The 22,483-nt window shown below is 44.4% G+C and overlaps 2 protein-coding genes and 3 long non-coding RNA genes across 5 annotated transcripts in view; 4 read left to right on the top strand and 1 right to left on the bottom strand.

The window, feature by feature from the left end:
- Window positions 1-8,056, top strand: part of wdfy3 (WD repeat and FYVE domain containing 3) — a 238,341-nt gene extending 230,285 nt beyond the window's left edge. Inside the window, exons 64-70 of the mRNA XM_052479726.1 lie at window positions 2,527-2,709; window positions 3,003-3,099; window positions 3,484-3,663; window positions 5,563-5,850; window positions 6,091-6,202; window positions 6,548-6,745; window positions 7,474-8,056. Coding sequence (XP_052335686.1) covers window positions 2,527-2,709; window positions 3,003-3,099; window positions 3,484-3,663; window positions 5,563-5,850; window positions 6,091-6,202; window positions 6,548-6,745; window positions 7,474-7,594 — 1,179 coding nt within the window. The 3' untranslated portion in view covers window positions 7,595-8,056. The remainder of the gene's footprint in view (window positions 1-2,526; window positions 2,710-3,002; window positions 3,100-3,483; window positions 3,664-5,562; window positions 5,851-6,090; window positions 6,203-6,547; window positions 6,746-7,473) is intronic.
- Window positions 8,057-10,110: 2,054 nt separating this feature from the next.
- LOC127911836 (uncharacterized) lies at window positions 10,111-12,579 on the top strand. Its single transcript, XR_008079606.1, has 2 exons — window positions 10,111-10,617; window positions 10,823-12,579. It is a non-coding gene; the product is annotated as an uncharacterized LOC127911836 (long non-coding RNA).
- Window positions 10,143-10,805, bottom strand: LOC127911837 (uncharacterized). Its single transcript, XR_008079607.1, has 3 exons — window positions 10,753-10,805; window positions 10,346-10,606; window positions 10,143-10,294 (listed from the first exon to the last, which is right to left on the bottom strand). It is a non-coding gene; the product is annotated as an uncharacterized LOC127911837 (long non-coding RNA).
- Window positions 12,580-14,003: 1,424 nt separating the features above from the next.
- LOC118379979 (phosphatidate cytidylyltransferase 1-like) overlaps window positions 14,004-22,483 on the top strand; it is a 54,013-nt gene continuing 45,533 nt past the window's right edge. The window contains exons 1-2 of the mRNA XM_052479725.1: window positions 14,004-14,061; window positions 14,157-14,261. Of these exons, the coding sequence (XP_052335685.1) occupies window positions 14,202-14,261 (60 nt within the window). The 5' untranslated portion in view covers window positions 14,004-14,061; window positions 14,157-14,201. The remainder of the gene's footprint in view (window positions 14,062-14,156; window positions 14,262-22,483) is intronic.
- Window positions 18,811-20,904, top strand: LOC127911835 (uncharacterized). The gene is made up of 3 exons (XR_008079605.1): window positions 18,811-19,690; window positions 19,760-19,927; window positions 20,011-20,904. It is a non-coding gene; the product is annotated as an uncharacterized LOC127911835 (long non-coding RNA).

The following is a 22,483-nucleotide window of genomic DNA, read 5'->3' as shown; positions in this document are numbered from 1 at the left end:
TCAACTCCTTGTTCTTACTGATGTTGAGGAGAGGTTGTTGTCCTGGCACCACACTGCCAGGTCTCTGACCTCCTCCCTGTTGGTTGACTCATCACGGTCAGAGATTAGTTCTACCACCGTTGTCTTGATGATGGTGTTTGGAGTCCTGTGTGGCCATGCAGTCGTGGATGAACAGGGAGTACAGGAGGGGACTAGACACACACCCCTGAGGGGCGGAGGTGTTGTTGTCTACCCCACCGCCTGGGGCCAGCCCGTCAGGAAGTCCAGGATCCAGTTGCAGAGGGAGGGGTTCAGTCCCAGGGTCCTTATCTTGGTGATGAGCTTGGAGGGCACTATGGTGTTGAACACTGAGCTGTAGACTATGACCAGCATTCTCACAGTCATTTTCCCTCTGGTCCAGGTGAGCGGGGCAGTGTGAAGTGCAATTGAGATTGCATCATCTGTGGATTTGTTGGGGCGGTATGTGAATGAGAGTGGGTCTAGGGTTTCTGGGATGATGATGGTGTTGATGTGTGTGTCGTGACCAGCCTTTCAAAGCATTTCAATATTAAAGATGTGAGTGCCACAGGGCGATGTCGTCAATTAGGCCGGTTACCTTGGGAACAGGGACAATGGTGGTCAGCTTGAAACATGTTGGGATTACAGACTGGGACCAGGAGAGATTAAACATGTTGGGATTACAGACCGGGACCAGGAGAGATTAAACATGTTGGGATTACAGACCGGGACCAGGAGAGATTAAACATGTTGGGATTACAGACCTGGACCAGGAGAGATTAAACATGTTGGGATTACAGACCGGGACCAGGAGAGATTAAACATGTTGGGATTACAGACCGGGACCAGGAGAGATTAAACATGTTGGGATTACAGACCGGGACCAGGAGAGATTAAACATGTTGGGATTACAGACCGGGACCAGGAGAGATTAAACATGTCAGTGAAGACACTTGTCAGCTGGTCTGTGCATGCTTTGAGAACATGCCCTGGTATTCCGTCTGGACCGTCGGCCTCGAGATTGTTAACCTGTTTAAAACGTTTTGCTCGTCGGCCCAGGAGAGCTAGATCACACGGTCATCTGGAAACACAAGGGGCTTTTTTTTACGCAAGGGCACAGTGTTATTTTATGACTTGCCTAGTTAAATAAGGTGAAATAAATCAAATCAAAATAAATAAAAATATTCATACAATCGAGCATAAAAAGCTTGTTGCTCATTTGGGAGTTATGCGTCCATAGGCAACTCACGGCTGGGTTTCCCTTTGTAATCTGTTACTGTCTGCAAGCCCTGCCACATACGACAAGCATTGGAGCAGGTGTAATAGATTCTACCCTCCTCCTATATTGTCCTTTTGCTTGTTTGATGTCTCGGAGGTTGTAGCTTTCTTTTATGCGTCCGTGTACTGTTCCTGGTAATGGTCCTTCTGTAGCTCAGTTGGTAGAGCATGGCGCTTGTAACGCCAGGGTAGTGGGTTCGATCCCCGGGACCACCCATACGTAGAATGTATGCACACATGACTGTAAGTCGCTTTGGATAAAAGCGTCTGCTAAATGGCATATATTATTATTTATTATTATATTATGGTAAGCGGTAGCTTTAGCCCAGCGGATAGTGCTTGTAATCCATGCTTTTTGGTGTGGATATACGTTCTTATAGTCACTGTGGGGACGCCATCGTCTATGCACTTACTGATGACGCCTGTGACTGCTGTGGTAAACTCCTCAATGCTATCGGATGAATCCCAGGAACATATTCCAGTCTGTACTAGATAAAACAGTCTTGTAGGCTTGTCTGTTTCATCGGACCACTTCCTGTTTGAGCTCATCACTGGTACTTCCTGTTTGAGCTTTTGTTTGTACGCAGGAGAATAGAGTCATGGTCAGATTTGCTGAAGGGAGGACGAGGGAGGGCCTTGCATGTGTTTCTGTTGGTAGAATAAAAGTAGTCTGCGGTTCTAGTGCCCCTAGTGGCGTGTTAGAAGAAGTGCGGCAGAACGGTTTCAAGTCTCCCCATGTTAAAGTCTCCGCCCACCAGAAACGCTGCCTCTGGGTGAGTGGTTTCTTGTATTGTTTATGGCCTCACACGGTTTGTGGAGTGTCAGAGTGCTGTTGGCTTGTTGAAGGATGTGGACGAGGTCTGCAGAATACCGCGAGGTTTTCATTATCACCTGAGCAACAGATCGAGATTTCCTTCACACTTGATTCAGCACAACAGTTGTTTATTTATGAAAAAACATACTGAATACTTATGTAAATGTGATATTTCATATATATATATTTTTTTTTTCTAAAAACCTGTTTTCATTTCATCATTATAGGGTATTGTGTGTAGATTGATGAAGGGGGGGTGGGGGGACAATTTAATCAATTTTAAAATAAATGTAACAAAATGTGAAAAAAGTCAAAGGGTCTGAATACTTTCAGAAGGCACTGTGTATTCAGCTGTACATTAGCTAAAACTTCAAACAAAGTGAACTTGATCACTTGATTATCTCTCTCTCTGTGTGTGTGTATATATATATATACAGGGAGACATAGTGTCTTCGGCGGGCACCTACATCCATGTGTGGAGCATCAACGGCAGTCCCATAGCCAGCGCCAACACCTTCACAGGCCGCTCACAGCAGATCCTCTGTTGCTGCGTGTCAGAGATGAACGAATGGGACACGCAGAACGTCATCGTCACCGGACACTCCGACGGCGTCGTCAGGGTAACCAACACTTCCTCCCTTCCTCTTCTCATCCTACTCTTACTCCATCTTATTATTTTGTTTTGGGGGGGGGGTTTCAGATAAAGCCTAGTACTGGACAACAACAACAAAAAAAGCAAGGTCAATGAGGAATCTCCATTGAAAGTTATTTTTAGTCCAATTTTAGGCTTATCTGAATCTGGGAAACCAGCCCTTCATATCTGTCACTCTTTGTACGTAGTGTATTTATCCTTCAAAATGAGTTTCCTCATCAAAGACATTAAAATGTTCTAATCTAATCTTCCTTCCTGTAGTTCTGGAGGATGGAGTTCCTACAAGTCCCAGAAACCCCTGCTCCAGAGCCCATCGAGCCCTCTGATGTAACTGACTGCTGTACAGAGGACAAGCTGGGTAAGTCTCTGTGGTGTGTGTGTGTGTGTGTGTGTGTGTGTGTGTGTGTGTGTGTGTGTGTGTGTGTGTGTGTGTGTGTGTGTGTGTGTGTGTGTGTGTGTGTGTGTGTGTGTGTGTCTGATACTGGTGAGGTCATAATTTCATCACGAAGCAAAAAGACATCTGGATGTCTCCCCTTCACTATGAAGTCCACTGCAAAAGTAGTGCATTATATAGGGAATAGGGTGTCATAGGGCTCTGGTCTAAAGTAGTGCACTATGTAGGGAATAGGGTGCCATAGGGCTCTGGTCTAAAGTAGTGCACTATTATGTAGGGAATAGGGTGCCATTGGGGATGCCACCTCTGTGTCCTGTGAGCAATAAAGTAGTCTCTCTTCGTCTCCAGCAGAGGGACCCGAGAGCCAGAACGCTGACGAAGACAGCAGCGAATCAGACGGAGACGAGCCCTGCCTCAGCACAGAGTCTAAACCCTCCCCTCTGCCCAACGCTGCAGCTGGGGGAGGAGCTGGATCGGTTGGGGGAGGATCAGGCAGCCAACCAGGCAGCACCGTCCACAGACCCAAAGGTTGGTTTACCAGTCAGCCAGCTAGTCAGCCAGCCAGCCAGTCATTCAGCCAGCCAGCCAATCATCCAGTCATCCATTCAGTCAGTCAGCCAGCCAGCCAGTCATCCATTCAGTCAGCCATCCAGTCATCCAGCCAGCCAGTCATCCAGTCAGCCAGCCAGCCAGCCAATCATCCAGTCAGCCAATCATCCGGCCAGCCAGCTAGTCAGCCAGCCAGTCAGTCATGCAGTCAGCCAGCCAATCATCCAGCCAGCCAGCCAGTCAGCCAGTCAGCCAATCATCCAGTCAGCCAATCATCCGGCCAGCCATCCAGTCAGCCAATCATCCAGTCAGCCAATCATCCAGTCATCCAGCCAGCCAGTCAGTCAGTCGACCTACCTATATGAAGGCAGAGTGTGACAATGTTCATCATTTGATGACTTCATTTGTTGAATAGGTAATTGGCTAAAATTATATTCTAATATTTTTCTCCATCTCTCATGTTTTGATTCCTACATACCTGTAACAGACACTATCTGGTATAATCGTGTTTTGATTCCTACATACCTGTAACAGACACTATCTGATATAATCCTGTTTTGATTCCTACATACCTGTAACAGACACTATCTGATATAATCCTGTTTTGATTCCTACATACCTGTAACAGACACTATCTGGTATAATCGTGTTTTGATTCCTACATACCTGTAACAGACACTATCTGATATAATCCTGTTTTGATTCCTACATACCTGTAACAGACACTATCTGGTATAAAGGACCTTTCAAGAGTACAGACAACCACCCATCATTAATGGTCTGTAGATCCTGAGGGTCCCGGTGCCCTGGAGCTTTCAGTCAGTCAGTTAATCGGTCGGTCAGTTAATCAGTCAGTCAGTCAGTTAATCGGTCGGTCAGTTAATCAGTCAGTCAGTTAATCAGTCAGTCAGTCAGTTAATCAGTCAGTCAGTTAATCAGTCAGTCAGTTAATCAGTCAGTCAGTTAATCAGTCAGTCAGTTAATCAGTCAGTCAGTTAATCAGTCAGTCAGTTAATCAGTCAGTCAGTTAATCAGTCAGTCAGTTAATCAGTCAGTCAGTTAATCAGTCAGTTAATCAGTCAGTTAATCAGTCAGTCAGTTAATCAGTCAGTCAGTTAATCAATCAGTTAATCAGTCAGTCAGTTAATCAGTCAGTTAATCAGTCAGTTAGTCAGTTAATCAGTCAGTTAGTCAGTTAATCAGTCAGTCAGTTAATCAGCCAGTCAGTTAATCAGTCAGTCAGTTAATCAGTCAGTTAATCGTCAGTCAGTTAATCAGTTAATCAGTCAGTCAGTTAATCAGTCAGTCAGTTAAGTCAGTCAATCAGCCAGTCAGTTAAATCAGTCGTCAGTCAGTCAGTCAGTTAATCGGTCGGTCAGTCAGTCAGTTAATCAGTCAGTCAGTTAATCGGTCAGTCAGTCAGTTAATCGGTCAGTCAGTTAATCAGTCAGTCAGTTAATCAGTCAGTCAGTTAATCGGTCAGTCAGTTAATCGGTCAGTCAGTCAGTTAATCAGTCGGTCAGTCAGTCAGTCAGTTAATCAGTCAGTCAGTTAATCAGTCAGTCAGTCAGTTAAAGTCAGTCAGTCAGTTAAGTCAGTCAGTCAGTCAGTTAATCAGTCAGTCAGTTAAATCAGTCAGTCAGTTAATCGGTCAGTCAGTCAGTTAATTAATCAGTCAGTCAGTTCAGAGTTCAGTTAATCAGTCAGTCAGTCAGTTAATCGGTCTCTGTACTGTCCCATACAGAGGTAGAGCTTGTATGAGAATGTTAATCTTCATTCATTTTATATTTGATGACTTAAGTTCTATAGTTTATTAGCTAAACCTACCCTATTCTTACTACTTTGCAACCCAAAAATAAAATGCTTTTTTTTCTGCAGTTCCTAGGGGTCCCGGTGCCCCCGGGGGTCGGCCAGGGGCCTCCTGGTCAGTGGACAGTGGGTCAGATGACTCCCGACGCTGGTCAGACACCCTCAGCCTGGACGAGAAGGACGGCTTTGTGTTCGTCAACTACTCCGAGGGACAGACGGGACAGACACCCCTCAAACCAGGGGTCCACCCTCACCCCCAGCTTCACCCTCCGCACCCCATAGCAGGCCATGGGGGGGTCCCTCAGCCCGTACACCCCACCACCATGGAGGCACGGCCCTATAACCAGCTCAGAGCAGGTACAGACCAAACCACAGTAATGCAGATCACCTAATAACACAGTTATGTATACTGCTGGGTGTGTTTTCCAGTTGGTCTGAGTTTGTGGGTGTTGCGGTGTCAGTGTGTGTGTGTGTGTGTGCGTGTGCGTGTGCGTGTGCGCGTGCGCGTGTGCGTGCGTGCGTGCGTCCGTCCGTCCGTCCGTCCTCTAGCTAGTGCATTGTTAAAGTGCTGCCACTAAATTGTGTGTGTGTGTGTAGGCTACAGATGGGAGCGACAGCTGGTGTTCCGTAGTAAACTGACCATGCACACTGCATTCAACCGGAAGGACAACGCTCACCCGGCCGAGATCACATCCCTCGCCATCTCCAAGTAGGTGGTCTGTCTGTCTGTGTGTACCTCACTGCATTGAAATGTATATGTGACAGAGACATCATTCACAAGACAGTTTAGTGTACAGAGAAAGATGCTTTATAGTTGCATGGTGGCAGTAATCTTCCCACCTCTCTACTCTCTCTCCTTGCCTCCCCTTCTCTCTCTCTTTCTCCCCCTCTCTACTCTCTCTCTTTCCTACCTCTCTACTCTCTCTCCTTGCCTCCCCTTCATCTCTCTCTTTCTCCCCCTCTCTACTCTCTCTCTTTCCTACCTCTCTACTCTCTCTCCCTGCCTCCCCTTCTCTCTCCTCTCTGTGTGTGTTTGTCTCTCCCCCTCCCCCAGGGACCACAGTAAGATCCTGGTGGGTGATGGTCGTGGCAGAGTGTTCAGCTGGTCGGTGAGTGACCAGCCTGGTCGTTCTGCTGCTGACCACTGGGTGAAGGACGAGGTTGTGGACAGCTGTTCTGGCTGTACCGTACGTTTCTCCCTCACAGAGAGACGTCACCACTGCAGGAACTGTGGACAGCTCTTCTGTCAGAAGTAAGTCTCTGCGAGTCAGGGTTCGGGGCAACAACAAAAAATGTTGGGGTTAATGTAGAACGATTATTAACAATAATCATTCGCCATCGTGTTTATTTGTTAAAAGGGACAGATACAATTAAATTAATTGACACATTTAATAACAGTTAGCCAATTAGGGTTACTTGCCTTAATCAAGGGCACATCGACAGAGATTTCGTCCTTGTCTCGGGTATTGGAACCAGCAACCTTTCGGGTACTGGTCCAACGCTCATACCGCTAGGTTACCTGTCGCCCCAATCGTTTGCAGCATCCAGTCCTCTAGATGGCCGGAAAAGGCTGCTGAAATGGTTAACGCCGAATTAACATGAAATGGTTAACCAACAATGAACCCGCTATAATATCAACACTAAAATATTGTACAGCCCCTAAACATAACCTCAAGGAGTTTTACCAGGGACCAAGCACTGTGCACTAGTGTCTCTCTCTCTCTCTCTCTCTCTCTTTCTCTCTCTCTCTCTCTCTCTCTCTCTCTCTCTCTCTCTCTCTCTCTCTCTCTCTCTCTCTCTCTCTCTCTCTCTTTCTTCTCTCTCTCTCTCTCTCTCTCTCTCTCTCTCTTTCTTCTCTCTCTCTCTCTCTCTTTCTTCTCTCTCTCTCTCTCTTTCTTCTCTATCTCTCTCTCTCTTTCTTCTGTCTCTCTTTCTTCTCTGTCTCTCTCTCTCGCTCTCTCTTTCTTCTATCTCTCCCAGGTGTAGTCGTTTCCAGTCTGAGATCAAACGTCTGAAGATCTCTTCCCCGGTGAGGGTCTGTCAGAACTGTTACTATAACCTGCAGCACGAGCGCAGCGCTGAGGACGGATGCAGAAACTAACCAAGGTCCTCGGTCCCACACCACTACAGCGGGGAAAGCCTATGTTGTGCCCGTCCTCTCTCTCGCACCCCCCCCCCCCCCCCACACACCTCCCCCAATGCACCCCTCTACACACACCTGTCCAGTAACCACATGTAACGCACTGAATGACGCAGACTAAAAGGGATCACCGATTTGAACTGTGGCGATTGTTTCCGTAACTGTGGTAGTTAGTTTAGTATGAAGAAGACTGGGGGGGGGATAGATAGAAAAAGCCTATCAAATAGAGAGAGAAGAGTGTGAGGGGAGAGTTCGTTAAACAATCTAATTTCTCGTTTTTCTTTCACAGTCACAAAATAAAACGCTGACCCTCAGCTCTATCCTCCGTGTAGATCTTAGACACCAACAGAAAACTCCTTCGGTTCAAAACTTGTTTATATTGTAAATACTTAACATTGACCTTTTTAACGAGCAGGAGGGGGAGAGAGGAAAAACTGAGAAAATAATTATATTAATGGTTGTCGAGGACAAAAAAAAAAAGTGATTGTGACTAATCATTCCCGGCTTTAAAAACTAAAGGAATGTGTGTAATGTTAGTCTATAATGTCACGGAAGCCCAGAGGGAATGAGAACTTGCTACGTTCCAATTGGCACCCTATTCCCTACGTAGCGCACTACTTTTGACCAGAGTCCTATGAGAATAGGGTGCAAAGAGCAAGTCCACTATAAGAGAATTAGGGACGCTATTTGGGATGTGGACGATGATAATAAAAAAATAAAAATAAAAAAATATATGCCATTTAGCTGACGCTTTTATCCAAAGCGACTTACAGTCATGTGTGCATACATTCTACGTATGGGTGGTCCCGGGAATCGAACCCACTACCCTGGCGTTACAAGCGCCATGCTCTACCAACTGAGCTACAGAAGGACGGGGGGGGGACTATGAATGTTATAATAATAGTAGTAAGTGTTTGTGGGTTGACATTACAGTTTCTAGTTATGCAATGACCTCTTCATTTCTATTGAATTTTTTTTTTTTATTACAATGTGTGAGTTTGATGTGTGAGTTGCCCACAGTGTCAAGCGACTGCCATTAAAGTGAGATTGCGTCATGTCTTTTCTTCGCCAAATTGTTTCGATATATATATATATATCACGCTGAGTAGTATGTATGATGAGCTAACCGTGTCTGTCTTGTATCTACCATGCAGGCTTTAGTTTGGAACACGTAACCCTCCCCCGTCCCCCTCTCCCCCCCACCAAACAGTTTAGTTCCCAGATTATATTATTGTTGTTGTTTTTATCAAGACTGGAGAAAATATCATATCAAATCAAATGTTATTTGTTTATTTGTTACATGCGCGGAATACAACAGGTGTGGATCTTACCGTGAAATGCTTAATTTACAAGCCCTTTAACTAAACAATACAGTTTTAAGAAAAAAAATAAATGTCAAGTAAAATAATTGTTGAAGTTAATTTTTTTTATTTTTTTAAGTAACAAATAATTAAAGAGCAGCAGTAAAATAACAATAGCGGGGCTTTATACAGGGGGTACTGGGTCAATGTGGAGGCTATATACAGGAGGGACTGGGTCAATGTGGAGGCTATATACAGGAGGTACTGGGGTCAATGTGGAGGCTATATACAGGAGGTACTGGGTCAATGTGGAGGCTATATACAGGAGGTACTGGGTCAATGTGGAGGCTATATACAGGAGGTACTGGGTCAATGTGGAGGCTATATACAGGAGGTACTGGGTCAATGTGGAGGCTATATACAGGGGTCAGGACCTCTGCTCTCCCCGTCTAGGTCAGGAGGACCTCTGCTACAGGGTCAGGACCTCTGGTCAATGTAGGTCAGGACCTCTGCTCTCCCCGTCTAGGTCAGGACCTCTGCTCTCCCCGTCTAGGTCATGTGGAGGCTCTCCCCGTCTAGGTCAGGACCTCTGCTCTCCCCGTCTAGGTCAGGACCTCTGCTCTCCCCCGTCTAGGTCAGGACCTCTGCTCTCCCCGTCTAGGTCAGGACCTCTGCTCTCCCCGTCTAGGTCAGGACCTCTGCTCTCCCCGTCTAGGTCAGGACCTCTGCTCTCCCCGTCTAGGTCAGGACCTCTGCTCTCCCCCGTCTAGGTCAGGACCTCTGCTCCCCCCGTCTAGGTCAGGACCTCTGCTCTCCCCCGTCTAGGTCAGGACCTCTGCTCCCCCGTCTAGGTCAGGACCTCTGCTCTCCCCGTCTAGGTCCCTCTGCTCCCCCGTCTAGGTCAGGACCTCTGCTCTCCCCGTCTAGGTCAGGACCTCTGCTCCCCCCGTCTAGGTCAGGACCTCTGCTCTCCCCGTCTAGGTCAGGACCTCTGCTCCCCCGTCTAGTGGATCAGGACCTCTGCTCTCCCCGTCTAGGTCAGGACCTCTGCTCTAACCAGAGAGACCCCGTCTAGGTCAGGACCTCTGCTCTCCCCGAACTCTGAGGTAACCAGGACCTCTGCTCTCCCCAGAGAGACCTGGAATAGTGGATGAGAACTAGAGATGAGACCTAATTTATACAGTGATTCTCATATGGAGACCTATGGAATAGCTGCAGTAGAACTAGAGATGAGACCCAGTTAACCAGAGAGTCCTATGGAATAGCTGCAGTAGAACTAGAGATGAGACCCAGTTAACCAGAGAGACCTATGGAATAGCTGCAGTAGAACTAGAGATGAGACCCAGTTAACCAGAGAGACCTATGGAATAGCTGCAGTAGAACTAGAGATGAGACCCAGTTAACCAGAGACCTATGGAATAGCTGCAGTAGAACTAGAGATGAGACCCAGTTAACCAGAGAGACCTATGGAATAGCTGCAGTAGAACTAGAGATGAGACCCAGTTAACCAGAGACCTATGGAATAGCTGCAGTAGAACTAGAGATGAGACCCAGTTAACCAGAGAGTCCTATGGAATAGCTGCAGTAGAACTAGAGATGAGACCCAGTTAACCAGAGTCCTATGGAATAGCTGCAGTAGAACTAGAGATGAGACCCAGTTAACCAGAGAGACCTATGGAATAAGTAGAACTAGAGATGAGACCCAGTTAACCAGAGTCCTAGAATACAGTAGAGATGAGACCCAGTTAACCAGAGAGTCCTATGGAATAGCTGCAGTAGAACTAGAACTAGAGATGAGACCCAGTTAACCAGAGAGACCTATGGAATAGCTGCAGTAGAACTAGAGATGAGACCCAGTTAACCAGAGAGTAGCCTAGAGATGGAATAGCTGCAGTAGAACTAGAGATGAGACCCAGTTAACCAGAGTCCTATGGAATAGCTGCAGTAGAACTAGAGATGAGACCCAGTTAACCAGAGAGTCCTATGGAATAGCTGCAGTAGAACTAGAGATGAGACCCAGTTAACCAGAGTCCTATGGAATAGCTGCAGTAGAACTAGAGATGAGACCCAGTTAACCAGAGTCCTATGGAATAGCTGCAGTAGAACTAGAGATGAGACCCAGTTAACCAGAGAGTCCTATGGAATAGCTGCAGTAGAACTAGAGATGAGACCCAGTAGTGTGTGTTAGTGAGAGATAATCTAAAATGTTCTAGGTGTTTTACATCTACTAAAATGAAAGCAAGTTAGGTTGTACAGTTGTATCTGGAACGTTTGGGGATACAAGGATCACCTCTATATATATATATATATATATATATATATATATATATATATATTTATTTGACTGAGGACGATCTCTATAGTTGATTGCAGCATGACATCCTCTGTCGGTCACAAGAAAAGCGATTTTCTCGTCACATTTCACTCTTGAGATGTCGTTAGCTAGCTACGTTAGAAGTAGTTCTCGATGTATATGTGGGGACCGTGAAATGCGAACATAGTTTGTTTGTGGTCATGATTCGTCATCGATCTGCATCCCTCCTCGTTCATTCGTCGTGTTCTGTATGTTGACGATGCTGTGGGCAACAGTGCATTGAAGTGCTGCTTTCTTGACTAGAAATCACTTTTTATTTTTTACACTTTATTTTTTATTTTTTGTAACTTTTATTTTTTGGAGAATCTCTTCTGACAGGTAAAACACTTCGAGCTGTAACACACGTGCAGTCAATGAGTTGTTAATGATCGATTACAGTGTGACGACCCCCCTTCCGTGTTATATGCACTCTTATTGCTATTGGTAAATCACTCTAGGTATGTACTGTATCATAACAGCCAGCTGATAACATGTCTGTTACTAAGCAACTTCAAAATAAACCAGATGGCTTATTATTGTTATTATTATTATTCATCCGAGTTCATTATTTCCACCTTCTCCATGTACAAAAAAAAATAAATAATAACAAACAAACAAACAAGTTTAGAAAGGAATACGAATCGTGATTTTTATCGAATGCTAATTTTATGTTGTCAGGCTATTAAAGGAAAACGGTTCACTTCTTATCCAGAGTGAAATGAACTGTATAAAGTATTTATGCAAATATTAACTGAGTTTTTCCATTTTTTTTTTTTTATGTCAGGAAGTTGTTACGTGTTGTGTGTGGATTAACACAAATGATTTTGTGTCCAGTTGCATTGAACATGTTTTATTTACATTATTATTTTTGTTGTTTATTTTTTGTTTTCGTGATATATTTTTTTTTCCGGCGCAATTGTCAGTCTTATGAGTTTGTTTTTTAAGCCATTATTAACCCCCGAAGCGATAGGTCGGTGTACAGTTACGATGGGAGTGCTGGAGATGTACCCCCAACTCTGGGTGGCCTTTTTCTATTCTTTATGGAAGAAGAAGAAAAAATAAGGACTGATCAAATTTAAATAATGTATTATTTTTGATGGTCTTGTATTAGACTGCATTACTACAGTATCTAGTGTGCAATCTGTGATGATAGCTGAATGTTCATTGTGCATATGTGTTCAGTACAACAATGAGAAGAACCGTAGAATAACCCCTACAGAAACTGTAACAATAATACAATAGATCTGGTACGTATAATTTCATTAAATACTTGCTGTTTACCACCAATTAGAGCTGTGTGTGTATGTGTGTTTTATTCGTAACGTATGTAAACCAATGCTGCTGTTATGTTGACACACGTTGATCCCAGAGCCATATTTACTTCAGAATGTAATATAAAGGGGCTCCCGAGTGGCGGTGCGGTCTAAGGCACTGCATCCTCAATGCAAGAGGTGTCACTGCAGTCCCTGGTTTGAATCCAGGCTGTTATCACATCCTGCCGTGATTGGGAGTCCCATAGGGGAGCGCACAATTGGCCCAGTGTCGCTAGTTAAATAAATAAATAAAATATAGCAAAGGTTTATCCTATAACCTGGTTTGAGGGTGTTCTAAATGGGTTATTGTACACGGAAAGGGGAGATACCTAATCAGTTGTCCAACTGAAATGTGTCTTCCACATTTAACCTAACCCCTCTGAATCAGAGGGGGGCTGCCTTAACCCTGGGGAGCCGTGGATGTTGATTAACTGCCTTGTTCAGGGGCAGAATGAAAGATATTTACCTTGTCAGCTCGGGGATTCGATCTAGCAACCTTCCGGTTATTGGCCCAAAGCTCTAACTACCAGGCTACGGGACAAGAGTTCTATATGGAACCGTTTTCATCCCAGGGATTCTTAAAATTATTATTTGTGTGGTGCAAAGGGTACTTTCAGGAACATAAAGGGGTTTCTCCTTTATGTTTATTAGTAGAACATTTTGAGAAGAGTAAATGTCCGACTCTTTGCCGTCAGGATTCATTTACACTTCGATAAATGAAATTTACATACACGTTTACTATAGGTCACGTGATGACAGGCTATCAACAGGAAAATACCTTCAGAGAAAATGCAATAGTGCCAACAATGCAGGCCTATCTTTGTATCACCATCTGCGCTGTTGTGTCGCCACTGCGGAGCTGAGGAAGCAGCGCTATTTCAAGCCAGTATTGAGGGGATTCGATTCTCATGCTCGGGTTTACCCCAGTGATTGCATTCGTTTTGGTACCGAACTGCCTCTCGGGGGTGAGCCAGGTACCCAGGTCATAGGCCGTGGCGAAATTGTCTCAAAATAAACATGAGGTAGCCAATTCTAGACTAAGCACGTGGAGTAGTGAGTAGGATTCTGTGTTCACATGCAAAAGTGAATGCTTAAAGAAAATAAAAAAAATAAATGCCTACCCACTGAATGATTTTATGGAAAATATATGTTGTATAATTCTGAACGCACCAAGCTACATTATTATTAACAACATGACCAAGCGTCGCAGATTACTATTCGATTTTAAGAGGGCGCTTCTCCCTCACCACATTTGCCGGTTTACGGGACATAAATCAGTTCACCCGCGGTTCAGGTTAATAGAACTCCCTTGGTTGAGTCAGTCAGAAAGAGACTTCGGGATAGGCTGTTCGGATAGACCGGTCGTTCGGGATAGGCTGTTCGTTCACCGCAGCGCCACCAAACGACTGCGGCGATAAACAAATGCAACACATTCGGTTGAGAGAAGGTTCCTACTTTTTGGTAATGATCTGTCACAATATACATCAATATTGCAGAAACGGACGGTTATTTCAATGATAGCCGAAAATCCTCTTAACTTCTTGTTTTTATTCCAGGGTCGTTTTTAATGTGTTGAGTTAACTAACTATAAGGTGAAAGACATGACTGAGTTAAGGATGAGAGGAAGAGGAGCGGATCCCGACAGCGTTAGTGGAAACAAGGTGAGACACAGGACTAAGTGAAAATAGGTGTTTTGTCTCTTGTCGCGTGTTAAAGTTGTTGTACTTAGCGGGACAACGACGGACAACTTGACCTTATCCCTTGATAATTACCATAGCTTGCTAATTTAACATTGGCCAAATCATGGTCAATATTCAACATTAGCGAGCGAAATGGATCATGTGAATGTTTATATTGTCAAATCTGCATTTATTTCAGAACTTCTTTTTTCCTGTAAAATTTCAATTTTTAGCAAATAGTGGTTTTATATCTGTTTACCTGAAGACTTGCCTGACAGCCACACATTGCTATCTAACATGCTAGTATCGAGACTTTCAGCTCACACACACAAGTCACGGGGCGAAGGTGTCTTCTGTAAGGTTAAGATCCCCCGACGTTTCGGTCTGAACATACAGTACGGTATCATTTACTGTACGCTTTTGGAAGCATTAGGACCATATCTTTCATATCAGCGCGAAATGCGTTTCAGGAATAAATAAAAATGTTAAATTGACACACACCTTGATAAGGTCAGGGTTGGTTTATGGAAGACGAGGCAATTAACCAAATGATCTATCTAGCCTGTGGAAGCGTAACTCGGTGTAGTTTCGTAGGATGAGGCGCCCATAGTTGTATGGATCTGTGCAAAACTGCTATAGTAAGTATTTTTTGAGGGGGGGGGGGTTACATCCCTCGACTCCTTTTGTGTCATCAGACATCCCCTAATCATCAAAAAAACCTGACTCGTGGAGATTAAGTGTACAACTGGTAAATAGTCTCTGGAATTTCAGTCAGATGTCTAGCTAGAAGCCAGGTAATTAGTTATAACTAACTGGCTGGAAGGACGAAGCTGCCGTTGTACAGAGCCTGACCTCAGCAGGAGGAGTTGACTGAAATTAAGCTAGCTATAATCATAAATGTGGGCTACTATAAGTTATCATAACAAAATAACGTTGCTTTACAGAGAGTAGTGAGACGGACAGTGGAGAGTCAGGCTGCAATGAAGGAGGCAAAGGAGACACACAGAGAGGAAGCAAGCAGGGAGAGAGGTTCTACACAGAGAGGAAGCAAGCAGGGAGAGGTTCTACACAGAGAGAGAGGTTCTACACAGAGAGAGAGGTTCTACACAGAGAGAGAGGTTCTACACAGAGAGGAAGCAAGCAGGGAGAGGTTCTACACAGAGAGGAAGCAAGCAGGGAGAGGTTCTACACAGAGAGAGAGGTTCTACACAGAGAGGAAGCAAGCAGGGAGAGAGGTTCTACACAGAGAGAGAGGTTCTACACAGAGACGAAGCAAGCAGGGAGAGAGGTTCTACACAGAGAGAGAGGTTCTACACAGAGACGAAGCAAGCAGGGAGAGAGGTTCTACACAGAGAGAGAGGTTCTACACAGAGACGAAGCAAGCAGGGAGAGAGGTTCTACACAGAGAGAGAGGTTCTACACAGAGAGAGAGGTTCTACACAGAGACGAAGCAAGCAGGGAGAGATTCTACACAGAGAGACGAAGCAAGCAGGGAGAGAGGTTCTACACAGAGAGACGAAGCAAGCAGGGAGAGAGGTTCTACACAGAGAGACGAAGCAAGCAGGGAGAGAGGTTCTACACAGAGACGAAGCAAGCAGGGAGAGAGGTTCTACACAGAGACGAAGCAAGCAGGGAGAGTTTCTACACAGAGAGACGAAGCAAGCAGGGAGAGTTTCTACACAGAGAGACGAAGCAAGCAGGGAGAGGTTCTACACAGAGAGACGAAGCAAGCAGGGAGAGAGGTTCTACACAGAGACGAAGCAAGCAGGGAGAGGTTCTACACAGAGACGAAGCAAGCAGGGAGAGTTTCTACACAGAGAGACGAAGCAAGCAGGGAGAGTTTCTACACAGAGAGACGAAGCAAGCAGGGAGAGGTTCTACACAGAGACGAAGCAAGCTGGGAGAGAGGTTCTACACAGAGACGAAGCAAGCAGGGAGAGTTTCTACACAGAGAGACGAAGCAAGCAGGGAGAGGTTCTACACAGAGACAAAGCAAGCTGGGAGAGGTGGTATATCCTGAGACCTGGCCAAGATAAAGCAAAGCAGTTCGACACGTACAACAACACAGAGATACGCACAACAACACAGAGATACGCACAACAACACAGAGATACACACAACAACACAGAGATACGCACAACAACACAGAGATACACACAACAACACAGAGATACGCACAACAACACAGAGATACACACAACAACACAGAGATACGCACAACAACACAGAGATACGCACAACAACACAGAGATACGCACAACAACACAGAGATACACACAACAACACAGAGATACACACAACAACACAGAGATACACAACAACACGCACAACAACACAGAGACACAACAACACAGAGATACACACACAACACAGAGTTACACAGCAACACACACAACAACACAGAGATACGCACAACAACACAGAGATACGCACAACAACACAGAGATACGCACAACAACACAGAGATACACACAGCAACACAGAGATACACACAGCAACACACACAACAACACAGAGATACACACAACAACACAGAGATACACACAACACAGAGATACACACAGACAACACAGAGATACACACAACAACACAGAGATACAGAGATACACAACAACACAGAGATACACACAACAACACAGAGATACACACAGCAACACAGAGATACACACAACAACACAGAGATACACACAACAACACAGAGATACACACAACAACACAGAGATACACACAACAACACAGAGATACACACAACAACACAGAGATACACACAGCAACACAGAGTTACACACAACAACACAGAGATACACACAACAACACAGAGATACACACAACAACACAGAGATACACACAACAACACAGAGATACACACAGCAACACAGAGTTACACACAGCAACACAGAGTTACACACAACAACACAGAGATACACACAACAACACAGAGATACAGAGATACACAAGCAACACAGAGATACACACAGCAACACAGAGTTACACACACACACAACACAGAGATACACACAACAACACAGAGATACACACAACAACACAGAGATACACACAACAACACAGAGATACACACAACAACACAGAGATACACACAACAACACAGAGATACACACAACAACACAGAGATACACACAACAACACAGAGATACACACAGCAACACAGAGTTACACACAGCAACACAGAGATACACACAGCAACACAGAGATACACACAGCAACACAGAGATACACACAACAACACAGAGATACACACAGCAACACAGAGATACACACAACAACACAGAGATACACACAACAACACAGAGATACACACAACAACACAGAGATACACACAACAACACAGAGATACACACAACAACACAGAGATACACACAGCAACACAGAGTTACACACAGCAACACAGAGTTACACACAGCAACACAGAGTTACATACAGCAACACAGAGATACACACAGCAACACAGAGATACAACACAGCAACACAGAGATACACACAGCAACACAGAGTTACACACAGCAACACAGAGATACACACACAACAACACAGCAACACAGATACACACAACAACACAGAGATACACACAACAACACAGAGATACACACAACAACACAGAGATACACACAACAACACAGAGATACACACAACAACACAGAGATACACACAACAACACAGAGATACACACAACAACACAGAGATACACACAACAACACAGAGATACACACAACAACACAGAGATACACACAGCAACACAGATACACACAGCAACACAGAGATACACACAGCAACACAGAGTTACACACAGCAACACAGAGATACACACAACAACACAGAGATACACACAACAACACAGAGATACACACAGCAACACAGAGATACACACAGCAACACAGAGTTACACACAACAACACAGAGATACACACAACAACACAGAGATACACACAACAACACAGAGATACACACAGCAACACAGAGATACACACAGCAACACAGAGATACACACAGCAACACAGAGATACACACAACAACACAGAGATACACACAACAGCAACACAGAGATACACACAGCAACACAGAGTTACAACACAGCAACACAGAGATACACACAACAACACAGAGATACACACAGCAACACAGAGTTACACACAGCAACACAGCAACACAGAGTTACACACAGCAACACAGAGTTACACACAGCAACACAGAGTTACATACAGCAACACAGAGTTACACACAGCAACACAGAGTTACACAGAGATACACACAGCAACACAGAGATACACAGAGATACACACAGCAACACAGAGATACACACAGCAACACAGAGATACACACAGCAACACAGAGTTACACACAGCAACACAGAGATACACACAGCAACACAGAGTTACACACAGCAACACAGAGTTACACACAGCAACACAGAGATACACACAGCAACACAGAGTTACACACAGCAACACAGAGATACACAGAGATACACACAGCAACACAGAGATACACACAGACACACACAGCAACACAGAGATACACACAGCAACACAGAGATACACACAGCAACACAGAGATACACACAGCAACACAGAGATACACACAGCAACACAGAGTTACACACAGCAACACAGAGATACACACAGCAACACAGAGATACACATGGAATAAAACAAACATACAGTCAATAATACAGAAGAAAAAAAGAAAACAAAAAGTCTATATCCAGTGAGTGCAAATGATGTAAGATAAGGGAGTTAAGGCAATAAATAGGCCATGGTGGAGAAGTAATTACAATGTAGCAATTAAACACTGGAATGGTAGATGTGCAGAAGATGAATGTGCAAGTAGAGATACTGGGGTGCAAAGGAGCTAGATAAATAAATACAGTATGGGGATGAGGTAGGTACATAGCCCATCTATCTACAGGTGCAGTGATCTGTGAGCTACTCTGACAGCTGGTGCTTAAAGTTAGTGAAGGAGATATCAGTCTCCAGCTTCAGTGATTTTTGCAGTTCGTTCCAGTCATTGGCAGCAGAGAACTGGAAGGAAAGACTACCAAATGAGGAATTGGCTTTGGTGGGTGATCAGTAGGGCAAAAAAGTATTTAGTCAGCCACCAAATGTGCAAGTTCTCCCACTTAAAAAGATGAGAGGCCTGTAATTTTCATCATAGGTACACTTCAAAAAACAGCTCTACAGACTTCACTGTCATGGTGCCCAGTCAGTACACAACACTATGCTCATTGTGTCTTAGCAGGGTCAGATGGTGACAGAGGTCTCAGCAGGGTCAGATGGTGACAGAGGTCTCAGCAGGGTCAGATGGTGACAGAGGTCTCAGCAGGATCAGATGGTGACAGAGGTCTCAGCAGGGTCAGATGGTGACAGAGGTCTCAGCAGGGTCAGATGGTGACAGGGGTCTCAGCAGGGTCAGATTGTGACAGTGACAGATGGTGACAGAGGTCTCAGGGTCAGATGGTGACAGAGGTCTCAGCAGGGTCAGATGGTGACAGAGGTCTCAGCAGGGTCAGATGGTGACAGAGGTCTCAGCAGGGTCAGATGGTGACAGAGGTCTCAGCAGGGTCAGATGGTGACAGGGGTCTCAGCAGGGTCAGATGGTGACAGAGGTCTCAGCAGGGTCAGATGGTGACAGAGGTCTCAGCAGGGTCAGATGGTGACAGGGTCTCAGCAGGGTCAGATGGTGACAGGGGTCTCAGCAGGGTCAGATGGTGACAGAGGTCTCAGCAGGGTCAGATGGTGACAGAGGTCTCAGCAGGGTCAGATGGTGACAGAGGTCTCAGCAGGGTCAGATGGTGACAGAGGTCTCAGCAGGGTCAGATGGTGACAGAGGTCTCAGCAGGGTCAGATGGTGACAGAGGTCTCAGCAGGGTCAGATGGTGACAGAGGTCTCAGCAGGGTCAGATGGTGACAGAGGTCTCAGCAGGGTCAGGCAACCAGGGAAGACCAGTCTGTGACGGAGAGGAGGTGAATATTTGCAGATACAACACTTTATTCTCTCTGTGCAGCAAACACTGGACAAGCCAGATGCTTCAAAGATTGAAACTATTTTAAGGGAGTCTGACAAACCTCAAGTTTATTTCTAAACTGTATCAAGGGTTAATGGAGGCTTTTCCTGATGACACAAAACATGTAAAACAATAGTTGGATAAGACCTGGGAGATTGATGATGATGATGATGAATAGATACAGCTATGTTTGAATGCCCAGTCATGTTCATATCATCTCAGACATAAATGACTGCAGTTTGAGACCATCGATAGAGCATTGTATATGCCAGTGAAACTGAATATCATGCCCTCAGAAATTAAATTATTTATCTGGCGGTGTCAAGCAAAAATGGGACATATTTGTTAAGGTCTTTGTGAAGGTTGACTGAATTCTGGCAAAGATTGTTATTTTTTATCTCAGCATGTCTACAGATTCTCCCTGTTTTTTGTTTGCTATGGAAATGTTGATTACGAGAGACTTATCTGAAGAAAGTGTGTAACGTAGCGTTTTTTAAAGCGGCTAAGAAATGCATTGCCATTTAATTGTAAGGTTGTATGTCTTCTCACAATGGATGGAAGAAAGGTCCAGTTTACACTCCCGGTCAAAAGTTTGGATACAGCACAGAACGCAGTTTCAATTGGGCCATCTTCTGGTCACTGGTTTCTATGGTAACATCTGTTCTTGTCAATTAATGTTCTGTATGATGTCATGTTTCATGTGGGAGCCCAGGAAGAGTAGCTGATGCTACTCATTTCCAGGGTTTTTCTTTATTTGTAATATTTTCTACATTATAGAATAATAGTGAAGACATCACAACTATGAAATAACACATATGGAATCATGTAGTAACTAAAAGAGTGTTCAAAATATATATATATATTTTAAAGAAAATCAGCCAACAAGTGCTCAGCATATGTGGGAACTCCTTCAAGACTGTTATAAAATCATTCCAGGTGAAGCTGGTTAAGAGAATGCAAAGAGTGTGCAAAGCTGTCATCAAAAATATATGTTTACTACGTGATTCCATGTGTTATTTCATAGTGTTGATGTCTTCACTATTATTCTTCAATGTAGAAAATAGTAAAAATAAAGAAAAATCCTTGAATGAGTAGGTGTGTCCAAACTTGACTGGTACTGTACATACTGTACATACATGTAACTGCCAAAATAATGGAAACACTTGAGTAAATGTGGGATACAAAGTACTGTATATTGAAAGCAGGTGCTTCCACACAGGTGTAGTTCCTGAGTTAATTGCAATTAAAATCCCATCATGCTTAGGGGGGTCATGTATAAAAATGATGGTCCGGCCATTATTTTGGCTACCATGGCAACCCTAACCCCAACCACAGGGCATGAGTGGTCAGTGAATGGTTTGATTAAAACAATGTAAACCATATGCCGTGGCCTGCTGGTTACAGTTCTCCCTCCCCGTCACTGTGTTGTTTAAGACGTGTCTATGGAGACTCTGCATTGCTCAGGCCCTGCATTCAGACATTGATGCATTCAGACATTGATGCATTCAGACATTGATGCATTCAGACATTGATGCATTCAGACATTGATGCATTCAGACATTGATGCATTCAGACATTGATGCATTCAGACATTGATGCATTCAGACATTGATGCATTCAGACATTGATGCATTCAGACATTGATGCATTCAGACATACTGTCAAGCCAGTAGGTCTAAGATGAAGTTGCCCCCTACACGCTGATCCTAGGTCCCTTTTTTATATTTTATTCCTCACCACTAGGATTGACTGAGGGGAAGCAGATCCTAGATCTGTGCCTATTTGAAGACCTTCACCCCGGAGTGCAGCTAACCACTGACTTGGTACAAATCTGTCGTTCTGCCCCTGAACAGGCAGTTAACCCACTGTTCCTAGTCCGTCATTGAAAATAAGAATTAGTTCTTAACTGACTTGCCTAGTAAAATAAAGGTAAAATAAAAAAACTGACAGCATGAAACTAAAGTCTAAATCAGTAGCTGAATGTGATTAGGCTTCCAGACTATTTCATATTCGTTGATGCCCTTTTTGTCAATGTTTTCCTCTTCTTTCTTTCCAGAACCTAATAATCTGTGGTTTTGGTTTCTGTTCTTCTGAATGTTTTTCTGCCTACCTGGCAGTCAATAGGCTTGACCTTTTGTCTCTGGATTTCCCCCAATGGCACCCTATTCCCTATATAGTACACTAC

This window comes from Oncorhynchus keta, chromosome 25, assembly GCF_023373465.1.
Source record: "Oncorhynchus keta strain PuntledgeMale-10-30-2019 chromosome 25, Oket_V2, whole genome shotgun sequence".
In the NCBI taxonomy this organism is placed as follows: domain Eukaryota; kingdom Metazoa; phylum Chordata; class Actinopteri; order Salmoniformes; family Salmonidae; genus Oncorhynchus; species Oncorhynchus keta.
Note: the sequence above shows the minus strand (reverse complement) of the source record. Positions and strands in the feature narration are given on the sequence as shown.